The sequence below is a fragment of the Pelophylax lessonae genome (genome assembly GCF_965119305.1).
Source record: "Pelophylax lessonae genome assembly, contig: HAP1_SCAFFOLD_258, whole genome shotgun sequence".
Lineage (NCBI taxonomy): Eukaryota > Metazoa > Chordata > Amphibia > Anura > Ranidae > Pelophylax > Pelophylax lessonae.
In genome coordinates, this window is record NW_028120082.1 from 18,997 (window position 1) to 40,525 (window position 21,529).

The 21,529-nt window shown below is 51.6% G+C and overlaps 1 protein-coding gene across 3 annotated transcripts in view; it reads left to right on the plus strand.

Moving 5' to 3' along the window:
* Positions 1-21,529, plus strand: part of LOC309543587 (uncharacterized protein) — a gene marked incomplete at its 5' end in the record, with an annotated part of 92,139 nt that overhangs the window by 18,533 nt on the left and 52,077 nt on the right. For 2 of the 3 annotated variants that reach the window (XM_082276049.1, XM_082276048.1), the window contains one exon: positions 6,881-7,006. In XM_082276049.1, coding sequence (XP_082132175.1) covers positions 6,881-7,006 — 126 coding nt within the window. Of the gene's footprint in view, positions 1-6,864; positions 7,007-21,529 lie in introns of all 3 variants that reach the window. The other variant, XM_082276050.1, reaches the window with a different exon arrangement.

Below are 21,529 nucleotides of genomic sequence, written 5' to 3' on the forward strand. Positions count from 1 at the left end.
TAGGAGTAGCTAGGCAACAGAATATGTCAATATTAAAGCTTTTAACATATCCCCACCCCCAGGGGGTGGTCCCCTCAGTCTATACCCTCCTGCTTCCTGTTTCATACTCCAGTTTCAATGTCTAGCTTGTCAGGAGTAGCTGGATGTCTCTATGCTGGGGCATTTTGTCTCAGCCTTTCTCTATTCTTTTTTGATTTTTTGTTTGAGTTTTTTCTCTCTCTTTATTCAGCGTTAGTTAGTTCTTCTGATGAAGAGGATCATGCGGGCTGGGTCTCGGGCTGATCCCCCTGGTCGCAGGTTGTGGGTCAGTGGCTTCCCAGCCTGCCATCGAGCGTTTAGCCAGGTAACGCTCCTGGCGCAATGAACGACCCATCCCTGTTCGGTGCAGGGATGCTATGGTGAGGTGGCTACCTCACTGGACGCTGTGCAGTTTCTCAACCCCATTTTTGCTGCGTCCTGGATGCGACTCTCCCTGTCACATGTGCAGTGGCTTGTTCACCTGTGCGGGTCCCCCACGCCATCTAGGAGGTAAGTGTATCTGTGTGGGGACCTGTCTGTCTGGGGGGTGTCAGTCTGGAACTGTGTTACCCTGCCTGTGTTCACACTGTTAAGTTCCCTATCTCTCTGGCTGCATGCTGTGGGCTGCGAGGAGGGGGGGATGTGCTGCACTATCTGTGTCAGACTGTGAATGTGTGAACGGCTGTGTGCTGTGGGGCATGTTTTTTCATCATGTTTGGGGCACATGACAGCGACCGCTGCGGCGATCCGCCATGTTTTAATACATGTGGTGTGTTTTCTCCACTTCACTGAGGTGGAGGAGCGGCGTTTTCGGCGCCAAACGGCGCCATTTTGGCAGAGCTCACTCCGGCCGCATGGTCTCACTGCGGGCGGCCATTTTCTTGTAGCCTTCCATAGGCTTTCATAGAGCGCCCTGTGTTGCATAGCTTCCTTTCCCTGGGCGCACCGATCGAGGCAGCAGCAGCAGCGATGGTCTCTACAGGTTTTTACCTCCCTGTCCCTATTTCCTTGCCTGAGTTGAGTTTTTTTTCTCCCTGTGGGGGTCAAACTTGTGCTAGTGTGTGTGTGCGGTGGGCAGCGCTCGCCGCGCTTGTTTAAGGGGCTGTTAACCCTTTATTCTCCGGCATGGTAGTGGGGCAATGGATTCTCAGGAAAGCAAATTTCCTACCACTTGGTGGGAGGCCAGGGGACTGCTGTTTCCCCCCCAGGGGGGGTTTTGGCTGCGGTTGTGGCTAACATTGCTGCTCAGGTGCAAATGCTTGTGGCTGCTCGATCCACAGAACGACCCAGAGTTTCAATCTCCTCTGATTCAGAGGGTGATGGTGATGGGGCTGCTATAGCTGGGGTCTCCTTATCGGGGTCCCGTTCCTCCCTGGATCTTGGGGGTCCGAGGTGGAGGCTGAGGTAGAAGGGGTGGATAATTCTCCCCCTGGCTCGCCTGAAGAGCTTGCACTCATGGATGAATTGATTGCTTTTATCAAGCAAACACTGCGTTTACAGGATGAACCATGTCCTCCTGCTGCCCTGGCAGCTTATGGGACGCAGAAAAGACGCATGACATCGCAGGTCTTTCCCTGCACTGATGATTTTCAGCGCGCTGTTAAGGAACAATGGCACAATATGCGCGAGCCCTTTGCTGTACCAAGTAGGTTCAGGCTGCGGTATCTTTCACGCCCGCTACTGATGAGCGGTGGTGTGTGCCACCTCCGGTGGATCACGCGATGGCGGTTTTGAATAAGTCCACTGCGATTCCTGCAGAGGACACCCCGGTGTTCCGGGACCCCACGGACAGGAGGCTGGAGTCTCTTGCCCGTCATACTTACTCTATTACGGGTTCTATGCTAAAGGCTCTATTTGCTTCGCTTATGACAGCCCAGGCTGTCGCGAATTGGACGCAGGTACTCAGGGTGTCATGTATTTGTGTGATGCGGACTTGGCTGCACGTGTTCACAGTGTGGCGGTATTGTCTCGCCGCCTGGTTTGGTTGCAGTGTTGGTCTGTGGACCAATCTTCGCGCAAGACCTTAGCCAATCTGTCCTATGATGGATCTCGCCTTTTTTGGAGAATCCTTGGATACAATGATAAAGGGGATCACGGGTGGTAAGAGCACGCTCTTGCCCCAATCCCGCAAGGCTAAGGTTGCTCATGGTAAGAAGCATGCTTCTTTTAGGCCCTCTCGGGGGTCCTTTCGTGCCTTTCGGTCGCACTATAAGGGCAAGCCGTTCAAAGGTCAAGGCTCCCAAACGAAGCCGTGGTCAGGTTACCAGAAGTCCAGCCAGTCCGGACCCGCTGCCCATAGCAGTGCGGCCTGCAGGGGCGCCCTCACCCAGTTCTGGGGTGGGGGGACGCTTGCTCGGTTTTTCTTCAACCCTGGTTGGCCCGTGTTCGGGACAGGTGGGTTCAGGAAATCGTTCGTTCTGGCTACAAGATCGAGTTTTCTCTCTCGGCCGGAGAGCAGGGTTTTTTTCCCTCAGGAGGTTCCGGTGCCTCATCGGGACAGATTTCGGGGGTTTTCTCTTCCAATCTGTTCACTGTGCCCAGGAAGGAGGGCAGGGTACGTCCAATTCTGGACTTACAGGCTCTGACCCGCTTTGTGCGGGTTCGCTAGTTCCGCATGGCATCCCTGCGGTCGGTGGTGGCTGCCCTGGTTCCGGGGGAAATTCATGGCTTCCATCGACTTGAAGGATGCGTGCCTTCACATCCCGTTTTTTCGAGGGTCACCAGAGGTACCTTCGATTCGCCATTGCGGAGGATCATTACCAATTCGTGGCGTTACCTTTTGGTCTCGCTTCGGCTCCACGGTTTTTTGCCAAGGTGCTTGCACTGGTTTCTGGTTTGTTGAGAGCCCAGGGCATCCCTGTCCTGGGGTATCTGGAAGATACTCTGGTTCGGTCTGCGACCAGCCAGGGTCTGGAGGAGGACCTGTCCATCACGATGCTGACTCTACAGGAGTTTGGTTGGACGATGGTTTTCCGAAGTCGACGCTGTGTCCGTCGATTCGTCTTCCCTACCTGGGAATGATTCTGGACTCGGTCCGGGCGAAGATCTTCCTACCAGACGACAAACTCAGGACTCTTCGGGAAGAAGTCAGGTCCCTTAGGGACGTTCCGTGATCGTCACTCCGGACGCGCTTGAGATGTCTGGGATTGATGGTCTCGGCTTTCGAGACGATTCCCTTCGCCCAGTTTCACACGCGGGGTCTCCAAGCGGAGAACCTGTCCAGGTGGGACGGGCGACCGCAGTCTCTGGATCTCCAGATTTCGTTGGGCCATCGCACCAGAAGGGATCTTCTGTGGTGGCTCCAGTCCCCGGCGGTGTCGGGGGGCAAGTCTTTTCGTCCTCTCTCATGGACGGTGGTCACCTCGGATGCCAGCCTCTCGGGCTGGGGTGGTGTTCTGGGCGTTCTGTCCGCCCAGGGAACTTGGTCGGAGGAGGTTTCCTCCCTTCCGATCAACATTCTGGAATTGCGTGCGGTGAATCTCTGCCTTCAACGTTGGCCGGACGGGCTGCAGGGCTGTCCGGTTCGGGTGCAGACGGACAATGCCACGGCGGTGGCTTGCGTCAATCGCCAAGGGGGCACCGAGAGAGCCCGAGCGGCTCGGGAAGTGGCCGACATTCTGTCTTGGGCCGAGACACACGTCCCGGCGATATCGGCGGTTCACATTCCGGGGGTGGAGAACTGGCAGGCAGATTATCTGAAGCCGACAGTCCCCGGACCAGGGGGAATGGTCCTTCCACCCGGATGTCTTCCAGATGTGGTGCGCGAAGTGGGGTCTTCCGGAGGTAGACCTGTTCGCGTCTCGTCTAAACAGCAAGGTGAAAAGGCTTCGTGGCAAGGCCGCGCGATCCTCGGGCAGACGCGTTGGTAGCTCCGTGGCATCGATACCGACTGATGTATGCGTTTTCACCGTTTCAATGGCTGTCCAGGTTCCTTCGCAGGTTGAACTCGGAACCAGAACACAGTGTTTTTTGTGGCACCGGACTGGCCTCGCCGGTCCTGGTACGCAGACCTCGTGCATTTGGCGGTCGACGCCCTGTGGCGTCTGCCTCTTTGAGAAGATCTCCGGTCTCAAGGGTGGATATTCCATCCTGCTTTACAGTCACTGGCTTTGACAAACTGGCTGTTGAGACCGAGGTCCTGAGGGATAGGGGTCTCTCCCCTGAGGTCATTCACACTTTGATCGACGCGAGGAAATTTTCCTCGGGGAAGGTCTATTACCGTACTTGGAAGGCCTATTTTGCCTGGTGTGAGTCCAGGGGGTTTTCACCTCGCCCGTACTCGGTGTCTAGGGTGTTGTCCTTCCTTCGAAAGGGTGTTGCCAGCGTTTGGTGCTGGCTACGATCGAGGCTCAGGTGTCTGCGATGGCCGTTATCTTTCAACGTCCTCTGGCATCTAACTCCTTGGTTGGCACTTTTGTTCAGGGGCATCTGGTCCCTCCTAGGAGGGTGCCTCTGCCTCCTTGGGACTGGAATCTTGTTCTGTCCGTGTTACTCCATGGTCCTTTTGAACGGATCAGGTAGATCTCGTTGTCTATGTTGTCCAAGAAGGTCAACTTTTTTGGTGGCGATCACTTCGGCTCGCAGTGTGTTGGAGCTGGCAGCTTGTCCTGCAAGTCTCTGTATCTGGTCATTCACTTAGATAAGGTGGTCTTGCGACCTAACCCTTCTTTTTTTCTGAAGAGGGTTTCGGAATTTCACCTCATTGAGGACATTGTCTTGCCTTCGCCTTGCGCGAAGTCTAAATATCCGAAGGAGGTGGAGTTGCACTCCTTGGATGTTGTTCGGGCGATTAGGGTTTACCTAAAATCGTCTGAATCGTTTCGCAAGTCGGATTCTTTGTTTGTCATTCCGGGGGTCCTCGGAAGGGCATAGCGGCGTCGGCTTCTGCCGTCGCCAATTGGTTCAGACAGACCAATGAACAGGCCTATGCTTTGCAGGGAAAAGTTTCCCCTATGCCTGTGAAGGCGCACTCTGCCAGATCTCTGAGTACGTCTTGGGCCTGTCGTCATGGGGCTTCTGTGGCCCAGGTGTGTAGGGCGACGATTTGGTCGACCGTGCACACCTTCACTCTATTCTACAGAGTGGAGTTTCAAGCATCGGCAGATGCTTCCCTTGGCCGCAAGGTTCTTAGTGTGGCGGTTCCTTAGGGTCCCTTGTTTTGGACCTTTGGGCGTTTTGGGATTTCTTTTTATCCCTGGGTTTTTGGTTTTTTCCTGGGTTATTGCTCCCGTTGAGCAAGTTTTTTCTCATGTTGCCCAGCTGGTTTCCTTCCTTTGGTAAGGTTACTTTCTTTGATGTGGAGACTGCGTTGCCTTAGGCGTGGCTGCGTTTCCCACCCCTCATGTTTGCACTGCTTTGGGACGTCCCCATTGTGACGAATATGAAGATGGCGGCGACTGTCGGAGGACGTAAGAGAAAACGGAATTTTTGTAAAATCTTACCTGTAAAAATTCCTTTCTCTGAGTCCTCCGACAGTCGCCGCCCGTCCCCTCTTTTGGGGTTTAGGTACTCTACTGCTATTCCACTGAAACTGAAGTATGAAACAGGAAGCAGGAGGGTATAGACTGAGGGGACCACCCCCTGGGGTGGGGATATGTTAAAAGCTTTAATATTGACATATTCTGTTGCCTAGCTACTCCTACGGAGCAAAGTCTAATACCCCATTGTGACGAATATGAAGATGGCGGCGACTGTCGGAGGACTCAGAGAAAGGAATTTTACAGGTAAGATTTTACAAAATCAGTTTCAGTTTTTCTATATCCGGTGTGGTGTCTGTGGCGGGTGTGTTTTCTATGTCCGGTGTGGTGTCTGTGGCGGGTGTGTTTTCTATGTCTGGTGTGGTGTCTGTGGCGGGTGTGTTTTCTATGTCTGGTGTGGTGTCTGTGGCGGGTGTGTTTTCTATGTCCGGTGTGGTGTGTGTGGCGGGTGTGTTTTCTATGTCCGGTGTGGTGTCTGTGGCGGGTGTGTTTTCTATGTCCGGTGTGGTGTCTGTGGCGGGTGTGTTTTCTATGTCAGTTGTGGTTTCTGTCTGATGTGGTGGGCATGGTTTCTGTGGTGGGCGTGGTTTCTGTTGTAGGTGTGGTTGGCGTGGTTTCGGTCTGATGTGATGGCCATGGTTTGTGTCGGTGTTGTGGGTGTGATTTCCGTTGGGTGTAGATTCTGTGGTGGGCGGGGTTTCTGTTGTGGATGTGATTGGCGTTGGTTTCGGTCTGATGTGGTGGGCATGGTTTGTGTCGGTGTGGTGGGTGTGATTTCTGTCGGGTGTAGTTTCTGTGGTGGGCCTGGTTTTTGTTGTGGGTGTGGTTAGGGTGGTTTCTGTATCGGGCTGGTGGGTGTTTTCTGTGGTTGGCGTGGTTTGTGGGGGACATGGTTTCTGTGTCTGGCTGGTGGGCATTTTCTATGGTGGGTGTTTTGAGAGGGCGTGGTTTCATTGTCGGGCGTTTTTTGGGGGAGGTGTGGTTTCTGTGTCGGGCGTTTTGTGGGGGAGGCGTGGTTTCTGTGGTGGGCGTGGTTTCTGTGTCGGGCGTTTTGTGGGGGAGGCGTGGTTTCTGTGTCGGGCGTTTTGTGGGGGAGGCGTGGTTTCTGTGTCGGGCGTTTTGTGGGGGAGGCGTGGTTTCTGTGTCGGGCGATTTGTGCGGAGCGTGGTTTTTGTGTCGGGCGGTTTGTGTGTGGGGAGGCGTGGATTCTGTGGTGGGCGTGGTTTGTGAGGGGCGTGGTTTTGGGGTGTGTGGTTTCTGTGTCGGGCGATTTGTGTGGGGGGGGGCTTGGTTTCTGTTTTGGTCGTGGTTTCTGTGTCCGGGCACAGGAGCAGGAGAATGGTTGGGTGGTGTCCAGTAAGTGACGGAGGTCCTCCTCTTTGCAGGGTGGCGCTGTGACGTCGGCGGACGATCCCCTCTCCATGTCACATGACAGAAGACTGGATGAGAAGAAGGTTGTGGTGGATCAGATTATGAAGCTGGTTCTGGGAATCCTCCATCTGCTGAATGATGTAAGAAATATTCCTTCCTACTGAATGACATCCCAGGAGGAGATCGCAGGGGCAGTGTGATGGCACCAGTGGGGGGGCAGTGTGATGGCACCAGTTGGGGGGGGCAGTGTGATGGCACCAGTGGGGAGGCAGTGTGATGGCACCAGTGGGGGGCACCAGTTGGGGGGCCAGTGTGATGGCACCAGTTGGGGGGGCCAGTGTGATGGCACCAGTTGGGGGGGCAGTGTGATGGCACCAGTTGGGGGGGCAGTGTAATGGCACCAGTTGGGGGGGGGGGCAGTGTGATGGCACCAGTGGGGGGCAGTGTGAGTGATGGAACGCTTTGTACTGATTGAGAGGGCGGAGTTATCTCCACCCACAGTCAAAGCAAAATCCCTGCTGGGGGGGGGGGGAGTGGCGCGGGAGCATGTAATGAGTATGTTTGCCAATGTGGGGGATGAGAGTTAACTATCACTGCTATGGCCACCAATGTTGGGGGAAGGGAGTAACAGTACTGACACCGATGCCCAATGTGTCGTTGATCTCACTAATGCTCAGGGTGGTGAGGATTTATTGGTCAGAGGTGGGAGTCGTGAGGCCGATAAGCAGAGTTGAGGTGTCTATGTGAGAGGCGGAGCCAGGGGTGATGTAAGCCAGGGATCCTCTATGGACTTTTCTCTTATTGGTGACTGGGAGGTCCAAAATAGACTCCATACATAGAGGGGGCAGAGTTTCAGAGTATAGGAGGGCGGAGACATCAATAGTAGAGTGGGTATATAGAGGATTGAAAAGTCTCTATTGGGGAGTGGGCGGGTATAGAGTGTAATGGAACCGCGACCCACAAATGCGCTTGTGTGGATCCGTCAGTATACGGCTTCCTTCCAGTCTGGACCATAGATATCAGATATTATAGCCGCCCCCCCATACACAACTAGCTGGAACTTCGCTTATATAAGATCTGGAACACACTTTCCCAAGTCATCCTCCAGGACGGTCACATGAGAGATTGGCTCCTCCTCCTACAGGAAACACAAGCACAGTTAAGTTTAAAATGGCCGCCCCCAAGGCTGCCCCTCAGTTTCTTGTGTTTCCTGTCCTGCTTACACGAGCATGGTATACTTTCATCTCCTGTCTTGTTATTTTCTTCCCCGGCCCTGGGCAGGCGTCCCAGGATACCTCCTCTCTCCACCTGTGCACAGCTGGTGAGACCACCATGCTCCAGGTACCTTTTTGGTGACAAGGGAGGAGGACTCCTTGGGTGGGGGGGGGGGGTTCCTTGGGGGACCCCCCCTTTTCTGTCTAGGACCTGGCGCTGGCTTCCCTTAAACTCTTTTTTGGAGGGCAAGCTGCGGAGCTGTGGTTCTGTCTGGCTTCCCTCAATAGAGGGATCCTTCCTGCCAGCTGGAGGCCGCGCTGAGCTGCACCCCGCTTCCCTCCTCATGGTTCCTGCATCCGGGGCTCCAGGGAGAGCTTCCAGCGTTCCGTACAGCGCCATTGTCAAGATGGCACCACCACCGGAAGTAGGGCAGGGGCCATCTTGGAATAGGGCACCGCTGTTCAGCTAATGGGATAACGAAACCAGCTTTTTGAAATATAAACGCCCTATCTCCACCAGACTCGGAGCACTTTCTCCACAGACGGCTGCTGTATCTCCCTTTCCCCCAGGCGGTCCTTTTGGCGGAGGACCTGACCCCCATTCCAGAGGCTGTTTAATCTGGCCCCAGCCTCTGTGCTGACTTTGCGTCCCCGTTTCTCTCTCTCTCTCTCTCCTTTCTAGCCCAAGTCCTCGGAGGTCATAGAGCCGGCAGGCAAGACCAAAAATAAATATTGCTGCACCTGCGGCGCTAAAATGGCTACGGATTCGGACAAATTGTTGTGCCATAAATGTATCAAGAAGATCATCAATGAGGAATCCAAACCCCTGGCCAAAGACTTTCTCGAGTTCACAAAGGAAGTCACTCTACATTAAAATCTCTACAATCATCTATCTCGGAGTTAAAAAATGCAGACCAACCCTCCACTTGTATCACAGGTGGCCCCCGTACAAAGGTAACCAGACCACTGACGGTCCCTACGGTTCGGGTTCAGATTCAGATTCCCAGGAAGAGGAAGGAGAGGTCCTATTCCAGGACAGCTCGGACTCCTAGGATCCAGTCAGAGCCTTACCGCCTAAAATAACGAATCACCCGTTTCCGGCTGAAGAAACGGAGGAACTCCTGAAACCCATCTATATCACAGAGATTCGGCAGGAAGTAGAGGTTCCGAAGTCTGTACAAGATCGTTTGTACCGGGGTTTACAAGTACCCAAAACCAGAACCTTTCCGGTCCACCAATCCCTGAAAGGGATCATCAGCAAAGAATGGAAATGCCCCGAGAACAAACTTTTTTTTTTTTTTTTTTTCCCCAAAGCACTTAAAAGGAGATTCCCCTTCGATGAGACAAAGGGTATCTCGCCCAAATGCCCCAAGCTCGACGCTTCTCTGGCCAAGGTTTTTAAGAAAATTGGACTTGTAGTTCGAGGACATGGGGCTGCTCAAAGACCCCATGAATAAAAAGACTGACGTGATGCTCAGAAGAGCATCCGAAACGGTGGCGGCGTCATTTCAACCAAACATGGCCAACACTTGCGTGGCCAGGAATGTATCCTTCTGGTTGGAACAACTTGGGGGCATTTGGAGAAAGTTCCGGGCACAGAGGAAGCTCAGGACTTCCTTCTCCTGATCGAAAAAGGGGTCGCCTACATGGCTGATGTGGCTACAGAGTCAGTCAGAATATCAGCCCACACCACAGGCCTGATAAACCTGCCAGAAGAACCCTCTGGCTCAAAACCTGGGATGGAGATTTCGCCTCCAGGAACAAACTATGCAGCATTCCTTTTGATGGAAGCCTCCTATTCGGCCAAGAACTGGATAAAGTCTTGGAGAGGTCGGCAGACAAATCTAAGGGGTTTCCTTCCAAAAGAAAGGAGAAACCCAGAAAATGTTTTAATTGGCCGAGGGGAGAAGCCCAATCCAAAAGCAAGAAACCAAACACACAAAGGAAGTGTGTCTTCAATAGGAAGAAAGGTAAATCGAATGTCCTTTTTCCCAACGCCGGCGGCAAGAGCAGCAAACCCCAGTGACGCCAGTCTTCCAGTGGGGGGAAAGCTGCGACATTTCTTTCCTCAAATGGGAAAAATTTTGTCCAAACCCCTTTTTCTCTTGTGTCCTCTGACAGTCGCCGCCAATCCATATAAGCCTTCACTATTGGGTAATGGCGCCCTCTGCAGGAGTAAGCTAGGCAGATAGAAATGTTAATATAAAAACTTTTCTATACTTAGACACACCTCTAGGGGGCCGTCCCAGCCATTATCCCTGATCCAGTCACAACTGGTCCTCAGTTTTATGCTGCCTAGCTTAGGGGTAGGCTAGCTTTTCTTTGTCTCTGCTTTTCTTTCTGTTTTTTTCTGACAATGTGTATTTTTTTCTTCTGAAAATAGGTTTTTATTTCTCTCACTCCCACTAGTCAGTCAGGGACTTTTTCCTGAAGACAAACAAAAAAGACAAAGGAGGAGAGGGGGATTATAGCCTTACCTACTCACCCTAAATACATTTTAGGAGTGTGGGATTCCCAGATAAAGTTAACCAGTAACAAAAGAAAGAATAGCCAATGGCTATGCAAAAAAGTAGAGAAGGACCCCAGGCGGTATAAGGGCTTAAAAAGTTAAATCCTTTATTAAAGAAGTAAAATTGACACGTGTCGGCAATGAGTCACAAGAAGGAACATACAAACAATTAAAGCGGAGTTCCGGGCACAGAAAACATTTTTCACTAAACATACCCCCGGGACAGTCAGGATTGGTACATTCCACAATGGCTAGCCTCTGATCTGTTCCGGTTCGCACTTACCTTTTAGAAGAAATACTTACTTATAAAATTTCTTCCACAGCGTTGCCATCTCTCTTGTGGGCAGCTGAAGCCGGCGCGATCCTCTTCGGCGTCTTCTTCCGCGTCTTCTTCTCCCAGAATGCGCCTGCACCGGCCCCTCTCGTCACTTCTGGCGCGGCGCCGGATTCCTCCACAGCTTCTGGGCATGCCCCGGAAGTGACGAGCGGGGCCAGTGCCGTCGCATTGATTCCTGGGAGTGATGATGTTCAGCTCCCAGGAATCATCGCGAAGGAGGAAGTGACGGCGGAGCCGCAGCTCAGAGGGAGGAAGTACATTGAGGCGAGTATTTTCGATCTTCAATTACAAGGAGGTTTTTTTTTTTTAAAACTCAAACTATCCAATTCCTTTTCAGGTGAAGATGAAGAAGCAGACGGGCACAAAAAAAAAAAATAGATTTTGTGCCCGGAACGCTTTAATAAAATTCCCCAGGCGGTGAGCCGGGTATATAAAGAGCAGCGGATTGAATTACTAACACTGTTAAGTATATGAACAGCCGTACAAAGTTAACGGTGCTGATCAGATTGTAATGCACTACAATATGTGTAACTATATTGAATCGGCCACTAGGTGGCATCACCTTCAGCTGTAAAGAAACGTTACATGTTAATACACACAACCAGCAACCGATCCGAACAACCCAATCAGGTGAATATACAGGTCGATGTGTGTCACCTGAGCCATTAATAAACCTTGGGAGAGATGCTAAAGTCCAGTAAACATCTTGGATATTATGATGAAATTGGGAAAGCCACCCGTAAGTGAAAATTGGTAACAATCAAGATGAATAATCAGGTGTGTGGTTGATCCCAGCCGATATAAAGATGTATTTAGGTAGTGGTGAGTAAATAAAGTTCCTTGAATCCCGAAAACGGCTGGATAGTTCTCACCAATGGATGTGGATACACACACCCTGAAAGGTATAAGGATTATCCTACAGACTTTTCCTGTAAGAGGAGAAATGCAATTCAAATCCAGAGAGCAAGGACCTGATTAATCAAAGTGTCTATCCCAAGGGAAAGGCTTGTTGTTATGATGGAATGTTGCTATAATTAACAATAGTGCTTACTTATGCCTGGATAGATATAATATTCAGATCTATCCGCTATACAGTGCAGTTCATAGAGTGTTCTTGAGCCACTGGTGAGTGAAAGCTTCTCGGCCTTTTGGCTAAGATCAAGTGTAGTATCTGTTCTTATCAGTTGGTATGGAACCTGATGGTTAGTATCGGTGGGGGCCGAAATGAACCGGGCGCTCTGGAACTACCGGAGGACCGGGAAGTAAGCCACACCAGAGAAAGCTGGATGGGTCCATTGCCTTCTGATTTGAATGGGTCCGCCCCTATCAGTTTGAAGGGAGCGAGAAAGCCGGGCGACCACAGTTAGTATTGCTCCTGGATGTAATTGGTAAGGAATTTGGGTGGCGGCAGGGGGGGCTTTTTCCTCCTGGGTTGAACCTGGCCTTTGGATAGAGGGCCTCGTCCCCAGTTGAAGGCAAGCTCTCCTTAATGCTGTTCACGTTCCAAGCCTCCTGGTAGGCAAGGGCTACACTGGGTCTGGCTGGGGGCCGAGACCGGAAAAGCCCGTGGTGTACGTGCCCCTGGGGTGGCAGCCCAGGGGTGCCTCAATTTCACTGGTGAGGGGCAGCTCACCTGAGTTTTTGTGGCACCTTGGTCGCTGCACCATCACACTTTTTCAGCACCTGCCTCTTGGGGCGGGCCTTTGGCCAGCACCAGAGGAATTTTTTATTCCTGGCCGGGGGGCCTGCCAAGGTCCTGCACTTTGGCACTACCCAGCACTTCTCCACTTCCCTTTTCCCCACTCTGTTTTTCTTTGTCATGTGTCACGTTTGTCCCTTTTGGTTGATCACTTGCACGATTAGTACGGTGTAGGTCCTCGGGCCTGCCCTGAAAGTCTTGGGAGGGGGTGGATATGGCCTTCTGGCTTAGTTCGCCCTCTCTCATGGGGTCTCCCTTCGGGGGAGCCCCACCTAGTACTTGGGGTGGGCTGTTTCGGCAGTCCCCCTGAAGAATGGGGTCTGCCCGGCTTCGGCTGGGCGGACCTAAGTGAGTACCTCAGTCCCTGTCAGGAGCTTCGCGCCCCGGGGATCAGGGTCAGGGCCCTTCCTCTTCGGAGGAGGACCATGTGTACGCCTTGTGCACTTTTTGTGTGTCTCACGTTTGCGTGTGTGCACTTTTTTATGCACCGGGTGTTAAGTCTTTTGAGTGTGTTTCACACACCACAGGCTTAACAAAAAAAAAAAAAACCTGGTGAGTGAAAGCTGGGGTGAAGGTGGTTTGCAGGAACCCAACCCAACAGGGTTCACCAAATTATATGGTTACAATTTGGGATTTTAATACTCACTGCTTGAAGATTGTTTCCATCACCCTCTCAGATTGGCAGATGGCATCCATTCACTCAATGGGTTGCACAGCAGAGAGCGGTTACCTGCATTGCGCACCTATGTGCGGTCTCTAGGTCTGATGGTTTCGGCTTTCGCAGCCGTCCAGGTGGCCAGGTCGCCTCGGTCATTGGACAAGTAGTTTCTCTGTACCACCGGCTGCGGTCGGATCCTTTGGGGTGGCTCCGGTCGCTGACCCTGACACAGGGCCATTCCTTTCGGCCTCTGTTGGGGACGGGGTTCACCACGGATGCCAGCCTGTCGGGCTGGGGAGAAGTCCTGGGCACGCCTTGTGCCCAGGGGTAGTGGTCGGCGGTGGGGGCCTCTTTGCTTTTACACATCTTGGAGCTCCGCGCGATCAAGCTTTCTGTTTCCGTTGGTTATCTGAACTTCAGGGGTGTCCGGTTCCAGTATGGACAGACGACACCACAGATGTGGCTTATATCAATCACCAAGAGGGCACCAAGAGTGCCAGGGCGGCCGAGCAAGTGGCCGTGCTTCTGTCTTGGGCCGAAATTGTGCATTCCTGCGCTTTCGGCTGTTCCCATTCCGGGTGTGGAAAATTGGCAGGCGGACTGTCTGAGTCGCCTGACCTATGACCAGGGAGTCTGGTCCCTGCATCCGGAGGTGTTTTGCCTCCTGTGTGCCCGGTGGAGGACTCTGGACATGGATCTGTTCACACCCCATCTCGACAATAGGGTTGGGAAGTTCGTGGCCGGACCTTGCGATCCTCTGGTGGATGCCACAGATGCATTAGGGGTGCCTTTGGCACCGGTATTGGCTGTTGTATGCCTTCCCTCCGGTTTGACTGTTATTCAGGCTCCTCCGCAGGTTCGCGTTGGAACAAATGTTGATCTTTCTGGTGGCCCCAGACTGGCCACGTTGGTCCTGGTACCCGGCCAGATTCCGCTGCGGGACGATTTTCTGTCTCAAGGGCCAATCTTCCTTCCTGCTTTGCAGTCTCTGGCTTTCATGGCGTGGCTGTTGGAAGCCAGGTCTTGAGGGGGTAGGGGTCTTCCACAGGCGGTTATCCCTACATTATTGAAGGCTTGTAAAGCTACCTCAAGGAAGATTTCTCATCGCACCTGGAAAGTGTATATGCCTGGTGCGGATCGCATGCGTTCTATCCTCACTCCTTCTCGGTGGCAAAAGTTTTTGGCCTTCCTGCAGAAAGGAGTGGATCAGCGTTTGGCGCTGAACGCGATCAAGGGTCAGTTGTCTGCTTTGGCCATCTTTTTCCACGTCCCTTGGCATCATATTCTTTGCTTCGTACTTTTCTCATAAGGGTGTGGCGCCTGGCTCCTCCGAGGAAGGCTCCCTTGCCTCCCCGGGGCCTGAATTTGGTGTTGTCTGTGTTACAACTACCTCCCTTTTGAGAACATCCGAGTTTTTCCTCTGCCTGTGTTGTCCCAGACAGTTGCTTTTCTGGTTTCTATCACGTCTGCTCGCAGAGTGTCTGCATTGGTGGCTTTGTCTTGCCGTTCTCCTTATCTGGTGTTTCATAGGGATGAAGTGGTTCTGCGACCCACTCAGTCTTTTATTCCCAAGGTGGTTTCTTCGTTCCACCTCCACGAGGATATCGTGCTGGCTTCGTGAGAAGCCCGAGCGTCTCCAGAAGATTGCTTTGCATTCCTTGGATGTGGTCCGGGCGGTCAGGGTTTTCTTTGCTGCCGCGGCATCTGTTCGGCAGTCTGATTCCCTGTTTGCTCTTCCTGAGGGACCTCGGAAGGGCTCTGCCACGTCCGCGGCCACCTTTTCTCCGTGGATCAGACTGACGTTTTTTGCTTCAGGCCTCTTCCATTGAGGGTCAGATTCCTCCTTTCCCTGTAAGGGCCTTTTCTACTGGAGCCGTCAGTGTCTCTTGGGTTTTTTGCCATCAGGCTGCTTTGGCTCAGGTGTGTAAAGCTGCGACCTGGTCGCCTGTGCACTCTTTCACACAATTCTACAGAATTGATGTTTTGGCATCCTCGGATGCTTGCCTTGGCCGCCAAATTTTGAGGTGCCGCGGTTGTTTGCTGAGACATTTTTTTTCTGTCTCTTCCTTGGGGTGTTTTTTCGTTACCTTTTCAGTTGGTTGCGTCTTCCCACCCCTCACACCTGCACTGCTTTAGGACATCCCAATAGTGAAGGCTTATATGGATCGGCGGCGACTGTCAGAGGACGTAAGAGAAAATAGAATTTTTGTAAGAACTTACCGTAAAATTATTTTCTGAGTCCTCTGACAGTCGCCGCCCCCGCCCCTCTGTTTTTTTGGATCTGGGGGTTATTGCCTTCCTGTACTGCTTGCTACAAACTGAGGACCAGTTGTGACTGGTTCAGGGATAATGGCTGGGACGGCCCCCTAGAGGTGTGTCTAAGTATAGTATAGATGCTTTGGGGTTCCCTTGGAGGTCCAACCTCGCCTAGGCCTTCCCACCTATCCAACTGATCCCCAGGACAATCAGGAAAATCCGACTGGAAAGAGCGAAGTTAACCCTGATAGCTCCATTTTTGCCGAAACGGCGAGGTTCACTCCATTAAGGAAGATGGCAGAGGAAGACCCCTGGATTCTTCCAATCCAGAGCAATTTCCTGACTCAGGCCGAAGCACATCACCCACAAATTCAGACTCTAAACTTAGCAGCCTGGATTCTGAACGGAGCCTTCTTCTAAGCAAAGGTTTCTCCACCAGAGTTATGAATACCCTGCTTCAAAGCAGGAAACTAGTAACTAGGAAGATCTACAGCAAAGTGTGGAAAATATACAGGTCCAAAATGGAACCAAACAACAGGAACCTGGGGGACATCAGCACCATTTTAGATTTCTTGCTAGACGGAGAGGACAAGGGGCTGGCGGTAGGTACTCTCAAAGTACAGGCAGCCACCCTGTCAGTTTTTTTGGAAAGGCCAGTCGGCGACGATCCACTGGTGAAACGGCCCACCAAAGACCTCCGTGTGGCCCCATGGGATCTGTCATTTTTTTATTAGAGGTACTCACCAAGACCCCGTTTGAGCCTCTAACAGACTGTTCCCTGAAGGATCTTACATTGAAAAGAGTGTTCCTTATCGCTATCACTTCCTCCAGACGGGTGAGTGATCTACAGGCCCTTTCAATTAAGGAGCCCTTCCTGACGGTCTTCCCAGACAATGTGATACTCAGGACAGACCCTCTTTCTCCCGAAAGTGTCCTCCGCATTCCATCATTCACAGAAAGTGGTCCTTCCATCATTTTCCCAAAATCTATCCTCCCGGGGGGGGAAGAAGCTTTCGCTACTTTGGACGTTAGGTGCATCCTACACTACCTAGATGGCACTAAATCAGTTAGGAAGACTTCCAAGCCTATTCATCCTTTTTGGAGGCACTCAGAGAGGTAAAGCCGCCTCTAAAGCCTCCATAGCCAGATGGATTAGGTTGGCCGTTTGTGCAGCATACACTGCTCAGGACCAAGAGATGCCAACGAACATTAAGGCACACTCCACTCTGGCCATATCAACATCTTGGGCAGAAAAGGCTGGGGCCTCGGCAGATCAAATCTGTAGAGTAGCCACCTGGTCCAGTGATTTGATGTTCTCAAAACACTACAGGGTCGATCTGGTCTCCGCCCAGGATCTATCCTTTGGACGCAAAGTTCTCCAAGCAGTAGTCCCACCCTAGGTATGCATCGTTGGGGTCTCATGTGACCGTCCTGGAGGATGATTTGGGAAAGTCTGAGTTATTTCCTGATAACTCCCTTTCCAGGAATCCTCCAGGGCGGTGGACCCCCGCCCTACTGGTTGGTTTAACTATTATGTTATGTCAGGCTTTCGCCTAAGCTTTCCAGTTCATCTTTTTACAACTGAGGGGCAGCCTTGGGGGCGGCCATTTTAAACTTGACTGTGCTTGCGTTTCCTGTAGGAGGAGGAGCCAATCTCTCATGTGATCGTCCTGGAGGATTCCTGAAATGGGAGTTATCAGGTAATAACTCAGACTTTATTGAACATGATTACAGGCTTTTTATACACTTGAAAAGTATGTCAGTGACCACCCAAATATTTACCCAAAACCTCACACAATGGTTAGATAACAAGGTAGGACTGACACAAGGCTAATCCCATCATAGAGGATGCTACAAGAATTAATCAAATTAGCCAGCAGACAGAAACCATATAAATGAATGGGAATCCACATCTAGACAATGCTTTGATTAATCAGGATCTCACTCCAGATCAGACTTCTCGAGCTCCCAAACTACAATACACATTTTCTCTATCGCTCATTGACAGACGTAGTCCTCGGTGATACAGCACCTTCGGGTTATGTTGCCTCCACAGGAGCAGGACTAGACAGGAAATTAAAATGCTCTGGCCACACCCTAGGGGCAGTCCCAGAGGGTATATCCTCTCTCTCTCTGCCTCAGCAAATCAGTTATTTTCTGTCTAGTTAGGAGTAAGGACCTAGATACCTTGCTGGGATCTTCGGTCCTGGCAAGATTTTTTTCTTAAAAGATTTTTTAGACAGCTTTTTTTCTCCAGTGTTCCTGTGAGATCTTCAAGCAAGAAAGCTGAACTGGGCGACGGGCTGTATGTTGAGATCCGGTGGTCACCCCAGTTCAGCCTACGAGCGCGTGCAGGCCATAGCTCCGCGCTGGGTCGGCCGCGACAAAGTCCCATTAAGGGACTGACCCCGCGAGTTAAACGTCTCGCTGAAACGCCAAAGACCACGAGTCACGGCGTCCGTATTGGTCGACAGCCCTCCCGCCCCGGTGGAGAGGGGTACTGTCAGGAGTTGGTGCCCGCCTGGTTCCGGTATGGTGAGTAGTATGTTCCCCCTTTTCCCCTGACGGGTCTTGTGGTGAACGCGCGCCCCTCTCTGTATGGTAAGATAGAGTCCCCCTCTATCCTATAACATGGCACAGATCCCCCTACTTTGAGTGTGATTTTATGTGCAAAAAGCCAGGAGGCTTGGTTTGGGAGCTAACAATCTAATTGTATACATGTTTAAAAGATTGTAATCAGTGGCATTCTGGGAATCTTACTGTGATAAGAATAAGGTACCTACCAGTCAGAAGCCACGGACATGTAGACTGCCTTCCTAATCAGATCTCCAGCTATAAGCAGGCCTTCCGAACGGCCATGCGGTCCGCCAGGGCCGGTACCGCCAACCACGCCAAATCCCCATGCAGAGAGAGTGTTGTGTGCCCTGCAGCACACCGCTATTCGGTACAGGCCGCCGCCATTTTTTTTTGCTGGATTGCACGAGCCGCCATTTTGGCGTAGCCTCGTGTCTCCAGCATTGGGGCGGCCATGTTTGAGGTGATCCAAACACCTCGTGGAGCTAGGGGAGGCGCCGGAAGGCGTGCAGAGGGGCGGAGCCGCCTCCTTTCTTCCTGGGCAGCCAGCCAAAAGACTTCCTGTTTGTCAAGACAGCGCTGTAACCTGTTGCAGTTAAACTCTGAGCATCAAGTGGTGAGCCTGGGGGTCTATCTCTCTCTCTCTCGATCGATAGGGATCCCTAGCAGGTAACACTAAGGGGCTTTTGTGGCGCTGGGGGTCTGAAAAAAAAAAAAAAGTTTTTTATTTTTGAATTATATTATCCAGGAAGTGACTGGAATTATCATGGACCCTGCCACACATATTCCCCCACCTGTTTCCCTCGAGGGGGCCACGGGACCCGCCGGTGCACAGAGTATAGAGTCATTTACAGCAATTTTGGAGTCTATGGTGGCTCGGGTGGAGGCGGCCTGTCAGGGACGAGGGTCAAGGAAGCGACCCCCGCCTACCCCTATACTATCTGACACCTCTGACTCAGATTCAGAGATGGTCACTGCAGTTGCAGGTCCCTCTGCAAGGGCTGTTATCCCAGGTAAAGCTCCCTCAGACAGTGAGGAGGACGTTTCTTCTCCTGCTATAATTCAGGAAGAAGCATTGGTGGACGCACTAGTTGTGGCAGTGCAGGAAACCTTAAAACTTGAGGCTTTACCGGCAGAGGCAACTGAAACAGAGATTCCTTTTGGTACTAATAAGCCCATCAAAACGGTGAAGGTTTTTCCTGTACCCAAATGTTTCGGTAATTAGATTAAAGGAGAATGGGAGCATTCTAAACGTACCTTTACTATTTCCAAGCGTATTGCTAGACGCTATCCGTTTGAGGAATCCATCATTAAGAAATGGACGGTACCACCAGTGGTGGATCCACCTATTTCCAGGCTGAATAAAGCCACGGTTATCCCAGTGGAGGACACTTCGTCCTTTAAGGATCCGGTGGATCGAAAGATGGAAGCAGAGTCCCGCACCATCTTCTCTCTGATAGGGTCAGCATTTAGACCAGTAATTGTTATTGGTCTAGTTTCCCAGACACTTACGGAATGGGCGAAAATGGTACGCCAAGATCTTAGGGGAAAAGATATTCCCCAGGAGACATCTGATTTGATGGAACAGATTATACAAGGGCTACAGTTTATCTGTGACGCAGCCTTGGACACTACTCCCTTATTAGGGCATGCATCTATGTCAGCGGTGATCCTCAGACGTGTGCTGTGGTTAAAATGCTGGTCAGCTGACCTAGGTTCCAAAAAGACCTTGACAAATCTCCCCTTTCAGGGGAATCGTCTATTTGGGGCCACCCTAGATGAAATCATTAAGGATGCCACTGGGTGCAAGAGCACTTTTTTGCCACAGGCTGCAAAAGCTAAGGGACCTCGCAACAAGCGAGGACCTTTCTTTACCGCCCATAAAGGGCGCCCGGCTGGTACTAGCGGGAAAGGCAAGACTCCTCCAGGAGGGTTTAAGAAGGGCTGGTCGGACAAACAAAGGACCAACTCAGCCAAACCCGAAGCAAAGGAGTACACAGCCTGAAGGTGCGCCCCCACCCGGTTTGAGGGTGGGGGGACGTTTTCACCGGTATTCAGGACATTAGATCGAGCTTCAACTACTACTACCGGTGCGATTCTTCCCTTCCAACATTTAAGTACTACAGGGAGCGGTAGTCACCGTTCCCTGAATAGATCTTTTCCTTTACCTTTTCCTAAGATTAGTCCCGATACCTCACAGGAATCGGATCTGGTTGACCAGACAGGCCCTGAGGTTCAACTAGAAAAGATCACCCTTCCTGATAACTATCAGGTATCTGATAAATGTGTGGGAACAGAAAACGACCAGACTTTCTCGGATGGTCGGGGCCAGATACCTCTAGGGACGCCTGGTTCAGATCCAATCAGCGCCAGTGGTCCTAGAAATTCTAGGCTGGCCTCGTCAAGCCGGCCTGGCCGACTTGGACATGCTAGTCGCAGACGTTCCGTGGGAACTTCGTCTCAGGGAGTGTCTGTGGTCTCAAGGACCAATTTACCATCATGCTTTACAGTCGCTGGTTTTAATGGCCTGGCCTGGCCATTGAGACCCAAGTACTGAAGGACAGAGGTTTGTCTGCTTCAGTCATTCCTACCCTTATTAAAGCAAGGAAAGCGACTTCCAGCAAAGTCTATTATCACACATGGAAGACTTATATTGCGTGGTGCGAATCTTTAGGATTTCCTCCACGTACCTATTCGGTGACTCGAATATTGGCTTTTTTGCAACAAGGGGTTGAGCAGAAGCTAGCCTTGAGCACCATCAAGGGTCAAGTTTCAGCATTAGCAATCTTCTTTCAGAAGCCTTTAGCTACCAAGTCCTTGGTGCGGAATTTCATCCAGGGGGTGTGGCACCTGGCTCCTCCAGTCCGCGCGCCCTTACCGCCCTGGGATCTTAATTTAGTTTTGTCGGTTCTACAGAAACCTCCCTTTGAAAACATCAGGGAGATTCCCTTGCTTACTTTATCCCAGAAGGTGGCCTTCTTGGTGGCTATTACTTCTGCTCGCAGGGTGTCAGAACTGGCTGCATTATCATGCCAGTCCCCATACCTAGTGATTCATAGGGATAAGGTAGTACTTCATCCTAAGCCATCTTTTCTTCCTAAGGTGGTTTCAGATTTTCATCTGAATGAAGATATTGTACTACCTTCCTTGTGTCCTCAGCCCAAGCATCATCGGGAACATGCGTTGCATTCCTTAGTTGTGGTTCGGGCAATCAGGGTATACCTGAAAGCTACGGAATCATTCCGTAAGACGGATTCACTTTTTGTGATCACGGATGGCCCCAGAAAGGGTTTGCCTGCATCTGCCGCGACCATTGCCAAATGGATTAGACAAACGGTGGTACAGGCTTATTCTATTAAGGGTCAGAGTCCTCCGTTCCCTGTTAGGGCGCACTCCACTCGAGCGCTCAGTACTTC